The sequence below is a fragment of the Gossypium hirsutum genome, chromosome A05 (genome assembly GCF_007990345.1).
Source record: "Gossypium hirsutum isolate 1008001.06 chromosome A05, Gossypium_hirsutum_v2.1, whole genome shotgun sequence".
Taxonomy (NCBI): Eukaryota; Viridiplantae; Streptophyta; class Magnoliopsida; order Malvales; family Malvaceae; genus Gossypium; species Gossypium hirsutum.
Window position 1 is genome coordinate 96,387,123 of NC_053428.1, and position 13,698 is coordinate 96,400,820.

Here is a 13,698-nt window from a genome sequence, read left to right on the forward strand (position 1 = left end):
ATTCAATTTAATCCAAAAAACACATAAATGGGTAAATTACCATTTTACCCCTGACATTTACAATTTTTACAATTTAATCCCTATTGCACAAAACACAAAATACACAAAATTTCAAAGTACCCATGTTAGGCCGAATTTTACCCATTACCATACAAGTCCATATATTTCATTAATTTCACATTTTAGTTCCTCAAATTATTATTTTTGCAATTAAGTCCTAATTACTCAAAATCATCAAAAACTTCAATACAAAACATGTTAATCTAAAACATATCTTTCATTTTTCATCATAAAACAAAAAAAAATCACAAGCTATCAACAATGGCACAAATCAAAATATTCATCAAAATCGAAAATTCAAGCATGGGTTTTGTAGTACTCGAAGCAACGATCTCAAAAACGTAAAAATTATAAAAAACCGAACAAAAAACGAACCTTGATTGAGCTAAATAGATGGCCGAACCCTAGCTTGTTCTTCTTCCCTTTTGTTTCGGCAATTAGGAAATAAAAATGATGAATATGGCTTTCTTTTTATGTTATAATATGAAATATTATAACATTTTATTTCATTTCCTATTTTAACCTTATTTATTAAATTACAAAAACCATTTTAACTATGGCCATTACCATCCAACTAACATGAAAGTGGGCTATTTACCACATAAAGGTTCTCATTTAAAAAGCCATTAACAAATAGGTCCCCTTTAGAAATAACCACTAAATTTTCATTTTACGCGATTAAGTCATTTTTTTAGTCGGGTACCTAAACGACAAAATTAAATCACGAAAAATTCACAGATATAAATTCACACAAAATAAACACAGAAAATAATTTTTAAAAATTTTTCTAACTCGAATTCGTGATCCCGAAACCACCGTTCCGGTTGAGGTCAAAATCGGGCTGTTACAAATATCTTCTCTAAATTTAATCTTAGAGTTAGTTTTTGGCCACTAGAATAAAACTAGCAAAAAAGCCCAAAATAGGATTTTTTTTTTATTCCTAACATGTATTATCAATAGAAAATAATGTCTTTTAGTCTAAAAACGACCGCATCACTATTTTAGAAGGCTATGATCAAGATATTCCAACCCATCATGGATAATACACTGATATACTTAATGATATCCTTTTGTACAGTCCAAAAGAACAAGCCACATTGCTCTTGTAAATCAATTCAAGCAACTAACCAAGCCACATTGCTCTTCTAAATCAATTCAAGCAACTAACCCTTTAAATTGAAATTATGTTGTTAGACAAAAAAATGCAGACCAAAAGATCTGAGACAGAACTCTTGGGGATGAACATTAGAAAAGGCAAGTATAACCTGCTCTCCATATTACACAGAAATTATTAAAGTTCCTTAATGAAGATTTGACAAAAAAAAGAATGCACAGTTCTTATGGATTGTAAACTATCTTCGAGATTTTGTTCCAAAAAATTCTCAATATAGTATTCCTTTGAAGATGTTAAAAAAAATCCCCTCAATAGAAAGAAGCTCAAACAAAATCTCCAAAGTTTGCCACCATTCCAGATACCTTCTGATGAGAAAAGGATTAATCAACCAGACACCAGCAATAAGCATTGGAATGCAATTCTTTTTGAAAAATTGAATGACAAAAGACATCTATATGGTTTCAAAAGTGAAAAATTCATAAATGCAAAAATCAATTATCACTCAATTTTCAAAGAAATATTAGAAGTTAAGAAAGACTTTTTAACCAAACCACCTAAAGAATCATTATGTACAAAACCTCATCCTCCACCTTCATCCTTCTCTATCCCACCAAATCTTCATCCAAAACATCCTCCAAAAGTTTTCAATCTTGTCTTTAAAAAGAAGTTCCACAATAAAATCCGAGGTATGATATTCCAATATCAATTGAAATTTTTCAAAAACTTTGGAGAATTGATTCTTAAACCTCTTGATCTCCATCCTGATTATCCCTTATCCATCATTTCCGATTAAGTTTGCTGCATTTTTAAATAAATTAAAATAGATGTTATGACTCACATGTACCATGTAGGGATATAGTTTTTCATTCTTAATCTCCAATATCTTTTAAAGCAATCAATTTTGGAAGAAATTAGTCCAAGAAATAATTTTCTTTTCTTTAGTGATTTTTACCTCTTCCACAGTGGTTAGAAATAATTAACAATCCAACAGCCAAAAACTCAACTGATTTAGCCATGGCGATTATTTCTATAAGACATAGTACTTGTGCAGCATGGTGTTTCTTTTCAATTAGGAGCATTCCTAACAACATAGATTTATAAGACCTATCTTAAAATAGAAAGAATCTAGACAAAAAGAACAGAGAACTCCAAAAATATCTATGTCAACTCTATAGAACAGCCCCTCTTGAAATATGACCTCCGCCAAATCTAGATGCACCATAGGATCTTTGGCTAAACACCCTACAGCAATAAAGCACAGCAGAGAAAGCATTCTAGACCGTTGGAACAGTCATGATTATCCAAAATATCATAGTTGTCCTCTAAACATATAGATGATGACCTAGTTGAAAAAACCACTCACATGGAGATAGACATAAAAACTTAGCCAAATCTTGATGAGAAAATGGAATCCAAAGCATAAACAACCAAACAGAAAAAAGGGTGGAGGAAAATAGAGCTCAACCTCACCTTAGAAGAAAGCATTGATTATGAAAGACATTAGCTAGTCTACTTTTATCAACAATCTTATTAAGTAAATATGTCAGGAATCCTATCCTTTTACTATTTAAGAAGCTTGTCATTTATAATCCTTCGCTTCTATGAATAAGATGAAGTTTGTAAGCCTAATCGATTATGAAAGACACTAGCTAATCTACTTTTTTCAGCAATCTTATTAACTAAATATGCTAGGAATCCTATCCTTTTACTATTTAATAAGCTTGTCATTTATAATCCTTCGCTTCTATGAAAAAAAAGGAAGTTTGTAAGGGTCAAGAAAAACCATGAATAAAAATTTTAATGTGTTTATAGAACGTTTCTTTCAAAGCTCTTTGAATAAGAGTATATATGAATCTCCACTGAGTTTTAGAGTATAGTTTATGCTTTCCGTGTTTACATGTACTCTTTACAACAATTAGATGATAGACCTATGAAAATCATTGATTTAATTACTTGTAGCTAAAAGACAGTGCCAGCTCAATTTATAAAAAAGATGTTTTTCCTCTCATCAAAAGTGTTAAGTATTTGATCTACTCTGCTCCAAAAAAATGTCAAAGAATATGTTCAATCCTCCAAATTTGATAGCCATTTAATCAAAGGATCTAGTGAACAAATTGTCACTCTAGAAATTCCAGCACTATTTCCCAAGGACTAGGTAGAAAAAGGCTCTACTTATATCCATTTTGGTGTTATTAGATTAGCATTCAACTACCATGGAATTAAAGGATATTGCCAAAATCACTTCATTAGATTCCTGATACATAAAATACCAACATGCATGTATTGGAACTACTGAAGCTACACTAAGCTCAGGCTTAATAATGATCACTCCTTTCAAAATTTTACCATGTCTTTACGTAAGCCAAATCTGATGAAAGCCTAACAAGTCCAAATCCATATGGTTGGTGTCCAGCAAATAGATTTTGTGATTATAGCAACTGTGCGCTACCAAATTATCTATAGAATAGAATTCCATGCTTTTAAATTTAAGGCACTCTATCAATATACATGATAAACCACACTGTATCCATGTACCAAGACAAATACAAAGTTGATGAAACTTCTACCTAAAAAATGGATCACCAATCATGAAAAACTCTATGGACATCGACAACCCATCAAGTCCTCTCCAAAGGAGAGGGAACATCTGAGATCAAATTTAATCATAGCTAAGTTGTACAAGAAAATTTGAAGATATCTTTTGCTTGTGCAGATAGCTATGATCAAATCTAACTTCAAAAATCTCATCTCTTTTTAAGCCTACTTTTTGAGGACTTGATGGGCTGTCAATGTTTATTAATACAATAATTTTATATAATTATAATAATTATAATAATAATAGAGGAAATATATAATTATTAAATAAATAAAACTAAGATATTCTTGAAAAAAAATGACGAATCTAAATTAACTTTTTTAGCTAAACTCTTCAAATTTAACAAACTTGCCAACTTCAATCAAGGGGTGTAATTGAGCTAAGCCCGAATACTACAAAGCTTGAGCTCGGCTCGAAATTTGAAGCTTGATATTTGGCTCAAACTCAATTGAACATTCATTTTAAGCTAGAGCTCGGCTCGAGATATAATTTAGCTACTCAAGCCCGAGTTCGAACTTGATTAAGCTCATCTACCGATTTCTGTACTCAAGCTTGAACTCGAACTCGACTCAATAATTAAGCTTAGGTTTAATAATATATATTAAGAGAATAACCTAAATTAATAATATAAAAATATGAAAAGCTTGATAAGGCTCACGAACTGTTCCAATCAAGTATTATTGTAACAACCCGAAAGTTAGTGGTGTCGAAAAATCCGGTTTCAAGGCTCCGTTTCCATAAACTGATATCATAAATATTTTAAAAAATATTTACGGAGTTATTTTATAGATGAATTAAATTTTGGTTAAATAATTTTATTGTATTAGTGTTTAATAAAGGTATAGGGACTAATTTGTAAAAGTGAAAAAAGTTCAATTTTATAAGAATCTCTAATTAGGAATTGGACAAGGGGCTTATATGGTAATTAAACCACTATACTCACTATAGTTTTGGTAGTGAACGGTATGTGAGCTAATATGTATGTTTATATGTTATAAAATTTGTAATTTAATTAGGTAATAAAATAAAAACATGTGATAAAAAAATAAATGGTGGATGGAAAGGGAATACTCCATCTTATTCATGCAAAAGAAACGAATGTGAAGAAGAGAAAACTCTCCACGCCATTTCTAGGGTTTTGAAGTTTATATTCAACAATTGGTTAGTTCAATTTAGTTCTCTTTTTGTAATTTTTATGTTTTTGGATTCTTGGGAGCTTAATCTAGTTGACCCATGTCTTAATTTTTGAAACTATTAAAGTTTGTGGAAGATGAAAATGTTAGATTCTTGAAGTGTTAGGTACAAAATTGTTAGATTTTAAGTGTAGAAGTGAAAATGACTAAATTGTAAAGTCAATTGATAGTTTTTTCTTTAGGGATTAAAATGCAAAAATTTTGAAATTATGGTAGAAATGTGAATACAGGAGGTCCTAAAGGACTCTAGTGAAAATGGATTAAAAATTTGAGGTTTAAATTGAAAGTTATATTAGTCTCGATTTTAGGGACTAAATTGAATAATATACAAAAGTTTCATAAATTTGCAATTGGGTGTGAAATTGTTTGTATATTGATAGTTTGGTATATTTGTGTTAATCGTAGCTAACATCGACTTGGATTCCTCAAAATGAAAGAGAAAAGGCAAGATCTGAACTACCTTGATTTTGTTGCATTATGAATCAGTTGTATGGTAAGATCATAAGGTGAGTTGGTATTGAAAAAATCAATTGAATTGATTTTATTGATATTGTTGGAGACTAAATTGAATATATGTGAAAATATTGTATTTTGATATAAATGTGAAATTGGGCCTACATTGTGATGAATTATTCTACCATATGTGTGGGTTGACGATTCAATGATAAAATTATAATTTTAATTGAGATATTCGTGTGTATATATATATGAAAATGAGAAATGGTTACCTTATTAACTATTCGGGTAGGGTCGAGTATAATTGGCATGTCATAGAATAGGAAAAATTCAGGTCTATACTATTACGTGTCTGGGAGTGTTGGGCACACCCATTTTTCGGTTATACTGACCAGTGCTGGGCATATCTATTTGTTAGTTATATCGATCAGCACCGGGCACAACTTATGCAACTTATTATTTGAGATTTATCTTATAGGCACTGGGTGCAAAATTGGTGTGATTGGTTGGATCCATATATTTGTCTGAGTCCGAATCAAGTTAATAGCGGGTTAAAAGCATAAATTGAATTAGCAAACTATAAAATGAATTGGTATAGATATTGATAATGTTCATAGATATTGAAAATTGGAATTGAATTAGAAATGTGATGAAATGTTGTTGATATGACCATTATGACATGGAAAGCATAGAAGTTGTAATAGATTTGATGAAATGTTACAATTATTTCTTGAGTAGCATATAACCTTATGATCTTACATTTATGTTTTTGTATGAATTATATTATGCTTTAATAATCAAATTATAAAAATATTATTGAGTTTATACTTAGCATATGATTTTATTTTTGTACGTAGATTAGGTGGTTTGTTCTAGCGAGCCTTAACTTTCAACATCCGTAAAAAATCTCAGACTCATTAACTTCGATGAATCTCTTTTATTTAAGTGTAGAACATGTAACTAAGTGTGTCGTTTTGTTAATTAGATATACCTTAAGTGATAAGTTAAATTAAGAATGAATAAATTAATGTGAATTATAGAAGTATATATATAATGATGATAAAATCTTGGTAATGGTTGAAATTATGTGCTTGATATGATAAAATGTGTGTGAGTTGATATATATTAAGTAGGTAAGTAATGATGAGATTAGTGGACTCCTGTTGAGAATGAATGCGAAAAGAATGAGTAAATAACTTGCTAATGATGAGTATGAATTGGAAAGACTGGTATCGGACATAATAGCCATGAAATAGTCATTTGTGGATGAAATGGGTATGTGCATAGAATGTTTTAATTTGGTCTGGAATATGAATGCTTAAATTTAGAGAAACATACTGGGAAATTGACCACTTCGGTAGGTTAGAATTTTAGTTGATTGTGAATTTGTAATTATGTGATTGGGATGCTTTTAGTTGATGTTCTACAAGTCTATAATGATGTTTAAGGGTACTAATTGAATGCTAAGTGATTTGTGCATGAAATAAACAGGATGTCAAATTGGTATTGATATTTAGAAAAATATTGATACCAATTAATTAAGAAACAATACTTTCAAAAATGATATTGTTAAATAAACGTTTTGTTTTAAGAATTTCATTTTGATAGAATATCAAAATAATATCGATAATTAAATAAATATTAATAATTTTAAATAATTATAAATACATATTAACACTCTTGTTTTTGTAAAACAAATGAAGTATTGACCCAATTAAATGATGATACCAATTTTAATTTAAAATTTCACAACTAAGCCCATGTAGGTTCAATTTATTGCGTTTGTAATGTATGTGACTTCATAGTTATATAATTTAAATATAAGTTTGAATTAATTAGCAAAAGTGACTGCGACAATAAATGTGATATCACATTACTCAAATTTGACATTATTCAAATTTGATTTGAAACGATCAAGTCGGGTAATTAAGTATTATAATTTTCAAGTTTAAATTCGACTCGATTGATGACTCGAGCACGGTTCGATAATTACCAAACAGAGTACAATTTTTTTTGAGTCGAAATCAATTAGCTTGCAAACACCAATATTTCATTTCATTTACCCTCTACTCTGATCACTAATATTTATTAAATTTAACCAAAAAAAACCGGTTTTAGAAACATTGGTAGTCTCAATAGTAAATTCTAATCACTCTGAAGAGACTTCAATAAATGCAGAAAATATCTGACATGAAATGTTCACCGCCTAAAAGGATTTATTAATGGAAAAGCACCAAACAAGAAAATTTGAATCATTTGAGAATCTCCTGAAACAATCCATACAACAATTTTACAACCCAAATCTATGCTTTTCCAGGCATCTTAATTCCATATAGTAAAAAAATTACTATGAGATCTACAAATATATACAACGAATCTAGTTATGTATAACATCTTGATTCTGACCCCCCAAAAAAAGAAAACATCTTCAGTCAACCTAATCATGGTGAACCTCGGCCATGAAAGAATCGGAGCATGGATATATGTATATGTATATCTATACGAGCTAGATTATGTACATATACATATAACTTAAATGGGTACATCAACTTGGAAACACTGCTAACCTGACAAAACTGTTCTGAGGTATGTGTCAAGGTACTCAGCTGGCTGACTCAGCCAGAAGCAGGGTATGCCACCAGCCGCACACAATGTTTTTTGGGCGACAACCCTCAATAGTAACTTGAGAGGGAGTACTGCGATCAATCACATCACCCAAGCCGAGCTGTTTCAGAAACAAAGAACTTAAGGTTTTTGTTTTACGAGTTAACAGAATGGCACCCGGACATCACAACATTGGAACAAAACAGAAGATGCACAAGTAAATCCAACTTTCGTTTTTCTTCAAGCACGGTGTCCGACATGACTCATTTAAACGACCCTCCAATACATTGAGAAACTTAAGAAAAAAATGGAACATATTGATTTCGGGTATTCCAATGTTATGATGTCCAGGCTACCGACTACCTTGATCACTGATCAGCGTGAGGATGATACCTGGCCATACTTGTTCCATCCCCAGCAGAATATTTTCCCATCCTCTTCAAGCAAAAGAAGCATATAGTCAACAGACGGGTACAAAATAAAAGATGAAGATTTAGGAAAGTTCTCACCATGCATACCTGTAATTATGGCACTGTGACGAGCTCCGCACGATACAAATTTTACATGCGAATTCTCCAAACTTGGATCTTCCAAGAGCCTGGGGAGAGTCTGATTCTGAAATACAGATTTGAATAATTTATGTAGTGCTAAAAGTGGGGGAGTTAGCTGTATGTAAGAATCTAGGAATGGAAATACGGTGTTAACCTCGGCTTGATCACCACCAGTTCCCAATTGCCCAAACTGATTCCCCCCAAACGCGTACACATCACCATCAGCTGATATGCAAACTGTGTGCCACAGTCCTGCCGCAACAGACACTATCTTGATGCCCAGTAAGGAAGATACACTCGTCGGGCTTAATTCATCATCTGTACTTCCTTGCCCACACTTGAGAAAACAAGAAAATCGAAACAATTTAACTCCATATCACAATATATTAGAAGATAGAACAAGCATATATCACAATAAAATAGAGGAGAGAAATATTAGAAAAGGAATCAAGAAGAATATCCCTTATTAGATTGAACCTCATCTTCAACTTTACTGAGCCTTTTTCTCCACCAATTTCTACTTTACCTACATATTGATCCTGAAGAACAGTTAATTTGAGAAATTCCAATCATTGCACATGCCATTGGAAGAGTGAAATATATATTTCCAGCATACACACTTGTAACTTTAAAACGACTTAAGGCCATAACCAGAGGATCACCCTCAAGCATTTGAATGTATAATATAACGACCATGCATTTAACCAACGGAACAAATGGAGAAACATTAATGCACTACGTCCATATTAAAAATCAGATGGTGGATGGCACTTTATGAACCAGGCCTAAATGGAAACTTGAGTAGGCCTTCAACAACCACAGGAGAACTAGAGTGGAACAAGGGGATTATTCATAAGCTAATAAAGTACCTTAAAAAAGTATATTGATCAAGAACAGAGATGTGAATAATTTGTTACTGGATGGTGCAACTTATACCCAAACCATGAAATGAATACGATCTCGAAGAGAAAAAGGCCAGTGCTTATAACATTAATACTAAGTCTCCATTCCTTTTGGAATTTTTGGAATGCAATCTCACTTGTCAGCTTTTTATTCATTTCGGAATTATATAAAACCATGGCATGGTTTTTGGGCATGTATTCTGTGATGAGTGATCACTCAAATAAGATACAAAAATTATGTATCTCTTCTTTAACAAGAAAAGAAGTTGGCCAGCAGAATATTCAATGTGAAGTTCTATATTATGACCATGAGAACTAACCTGTCCATAGAGTCCCCAACCGAAAGTAAGTACTGCTCCAGCATCTGTTAATGGACAAATTGGTTAATGCGGTAATAGTATCAATATATTTTTAATTTTATAAAAAAAACTAGAATATACAAGCAAACCAGACACCAGATAAACAAAGATTCTCATTCCAAACAACATTCAAATCAATCACTGGTCATCCTGAGGTTTATTACAACTTCCTAACTCCATGGAGATCTTTAAGGTTGAACAATCTAACTAGTCACAGAGCATCCTAAGAGTCTTGAAGGGATGTTTTGTTCCAGAGTAATTAATTAGCCTTTAAACATGTCTTATTTCGTCTTTCTCTATTCTAGGACGGCAGTATCTCTTTAATAAAGTCAAATGAAGGTTGGATTGGGGAGAAACTGATCGGATTTTTTATCAAGAAAGTGAATTTCTCTCATGTAAAACTCTTTCTATTTGTTAATCATAAAAAAAAATACTTTTTTTCATATTAGTTCATAAAGAGTATTTCATGAATTTTCCATTTCCATCCCAACCAAGTCTCAAGCTATTCCTTTTACCAAAAATAAGAAAATTTTCTTTACAACACTAATTCATATTTGCTTGTGTTTACACCTTTCTTCATTTAATGAAAAAAGTTCAATTTTCATTAACTTCTCCCTTGAACTTCTAGACATCTGTATTAGAATTTCACAACTTCATCTCCAGCAAATATAACCACTTCTATTCCCTAATTGATTTTTTTTTTTTTTACAAACCAGTTCAACAAGTGAATGATCTAAGGCACACCTGTAATTACCGCACTGTGTCGTCCTCCACAGGCTATCCCCTTTACATAATTTCCAGGAACTCTAAAACCCTGCCCTTCAGAACACAAGCTACCTCGAGAACGTGCAGCAACACTATCTTTCCCAAAAGAAGATAGCTCAATGCAAGGGACAGGATGGGGCGAGGATACCATTCTTATCCTAGACCCCAAACCAAGTTGTCCCTCACCACCATAGCCCCAACCCCAGACCTGCCCGATATCTGAAATTTCAACAATAAGAAAGCATTTACAGATTGAAATGTCACATTATCTACGAATCTATACACAACTATCTTACTGCAGAAAATATACATGTTCTGACTCATTTCACTCATTAGTCAAGGAGAGAGACAAAGTACCTGATAATGCTAGAGTGTGGCGCCCACCAGCAGCTACAGTCACAATCCTGACTCCCGGGTTTAGAGCTACTAGACATGGCAATGCCGACACAGTTTCATCACCAGATGATGAGCTTTCAGCAGACTGTTTTGTTGATGATATTCTTCTTCTTTTTGTACTTTCCTCTCCAACTCCTTTAGTATTGGTGGCAGAAAATGTTTCGCCACTTGATCTTGAGCTTTGAGAGTGAGGGCTCACTTCAAAAATTGTGAAATGAGTACAATACCAACAGGTAAACAGAATCAGTATGTAATCTTAACCCAAATGATATTTACCTTGCTCTGTCAATGAGTTCTGTCTTTCAAATACATCCTTCTCTAAACTAGTTCCAGTGGATGGATCACCAAATACCTTCCCTGAGGGAATACACTCTTTCCACCCCCATGTATAAACTTCGCCATTTTCTGTGAACAACAAAGTGAAATTGACTTATCAACAAAACTTAGGTTCCAATTAGCTGTTTGTTCTACTAGTTAAAGTTATAAAAACAAGTCAGATTTGATTAAACAAACATATAAAATTATGCTTTATATTCGCTTTCATATCCAACTCTTTCCACCCCTACATATAAACTTCTCAATCATCTGTGAATAAATTTACTTCAGATACAGTTAGTTGTTTTTTGTTCAACTAATTAAAGTCCTAACAAACAAGTCAGATGCGATTAAACAAATAATCAAAACACCTAACATACAAAATTATGCTTTATGTTGGAAACAAAAACCCTATTTCGTATCCAAACGCATTTTTGGCTTTTTCTTTCTCAATCAAATACCAAGTGATAAAAGCAACGGCCAAACCACCCATTAGTGAAACAAGTGAATAAAAGTGTAAGGACCAAGGAAGTCTTAGTGTTTACCTGTAACTGCAACACACTGTGCCCAACCAGCGGCTGCTTTTACTAGAGAAGCTTCGGTTGGAAGTGGAAATGGCTCTGGAATTTCCTGAAACAAGCAAATTACAGAAAAGAAATATATAAATTTAATTTGATAAACAAAAATAAAACCCAACAAAAAGAAAGGAGAAATATAGATGGAAAAAGCTTTATATTACCCCATGCTTCCCTGATGTAACGTAGCTTTGACCTGAATCATCAGTTGAACCCCAAGTGATAAGCTTCCCTGAATCTAAAATTTTAAGGAAAAAAGCACCATTAGTAGAATATAATGTTAGCTTCACAGAAGTTATTGCATAAAAAAATTAATGTTAGCTTCACATAAGTTATTGCATAAAAAAAATTATCTTATATGCCAAAAATAAGAAAAATGAAAGTTTTTTAAAACTAAATATATTAAATTGAAATTCGGTTCACAGCTCTAATCATCTATTAACAATTTATTAACAAGTTGACATCCTTTTAACCTATAGAGAACAGAGACAGAGAGAGAAAACCAGTAGTTCAAAACCAGTAAATAAAAAGAGCAGGAAGGAACTCAACATAGCTAATTTGAGTCAAGTGAGTTGACTTCATGGCAAAACGAAAATGAAAACAACGAAAAAATCGAATTATAACGCCCAGTCCTTTTACATTTTCTTGCCAACCAGACAGATCAAAATGTACAACATCTAACAACCAGCCCAAAAGCCGCAATTACATTACCAATAATTTAAAATATTTTCATAAGAAATAAAATTTAAAATCAGGGAAAGAAGGGGAGGAAAGCCAACGAGAAAGAGAGAGATAGGAAAAACAACCAGAAATGGCCATGGCGAATCCACAACCGCCACCGCATACGTCGGTCCAAGAATGGCCAATGGAATCCGGAATCCGCACAAGAACCGGCGATACAAGCGGAGCTCGTTGCGGTAACGCTCCAGGTAAATATCCCCACATGAAAACCACACGCTCTCTATTAACTACCTCCATTTTCAGTTCCTCGCTTTTTTTTCCTTCTCCGTTCATTTCAATAACAGAGAAGGAAAAGAAAGGAAAGCCCAAAAAATAAAAATAAATAAAACTACTATTATTGTTGGAAATTATTTTTTAGTATATTTTCATTTTTTTATTTAATTCATTTCGGCCTTTCGGGAGTGTCGTTTAAGGGAGCCCTAATTTTGGGGCGAATAAAAGGCGGGGGCGTATCAATTTCGAGGGAAAGGGATGTGCCACGTAGGATGTTCACGTGGGATTATAACACGTGGTAACACATGAGCGCTAGATGTCCCGTTGATTTCTAGCCAGAAGTTAACGGAAGTTTCTGGAAGGTCACTTGACCTTTTTTTCTCTATTCCTCTTTGTGAAGTTGGCAGAGATGGCGTGGTTATGACGTGTTACTTTCAGATTTCTACAGATGTCAACTAATTATGAAGCCCAATGATTATAACAGGCCACGTTTCAACAATGAGGGATTGCTGAAAGTCTCCTGACACGTCAGCAACGGGAACATTTGGTTCTCAATAATGGTTTTATTTTATGGGGTTTGGTTTGTTGTTAACAAATTCTTGATATAAAGTAAATTTTAGAAAAAGAAATGATAGTAAGCTTATCTCAACCTATCTGAATCTATATTTTTACACAGAATAATATTAATATCAATTGAGATAAAATTTAATCTAAATTTTTTTATTATTTAACGGAAAATGTATTCCTACATTTATTTATATTTGTTTCTTGATAAATAATTTTATCAATAGGATATAACTTTTAGGTCAATGAAAATAAATTTCATATTCTTATAAATTAAATTTTGAAAATTGTAAA

General features: G+C 32.4%; 1 protein-coding gene across 5 annotated transcripts; it reads right to left on the minus strand.

The window, feature by feature from the left end:
* Window positions 1-7,605: 7,605 nt before the first annotated feature.
* LOC107955138 (ultraviolet-B receptor UVR8) lies at window positions 7,606-13,032 on the minus strand. Of its 5 annotated transcripts, none has more exons than XM_016890865.2 (11): window positions 12,693-13,032; window positions 12,051-12,124; window positions 11,857-11,941; window positions 11,273-11,401; window positions 10,958-11,194; window positions 10,580-10,819; window positions 9,797-9,840; window positions 8,729-8,911; window positions 8,542-8,621; window positions 8,417-8,460; window positions 7,606-8,144 (listed from the first exon to the last, which is right to left on the minus strand). In XM_016890865.2, exons 1-11 carry the CDS (start codon window positions 12,898-12,900, stop codon window positions 8,131-8,133), a joined length of 1,338 nt encoding a protein of 445 aa, XP_016746354.2. In that variant the 5' UTR covers window positions 12,901-13,032; the 3' UTR covers window positions 7,606-8,130. The 5 variants fall into 5 exon arrangements, with proteins under 5 accessions (XP_016746354.2, XP_016746353.2, XP_016746352.2 ...); XM_016890864.2 differs by having other exon boundaries at window positions 8,542-8,632; XM_016890863.2 differs by having other exon boundaries at window positions 8,542-8,638.
* Between the last annotated feature and the right edge of the window lie 666 nt (window positions 13,033-13,698).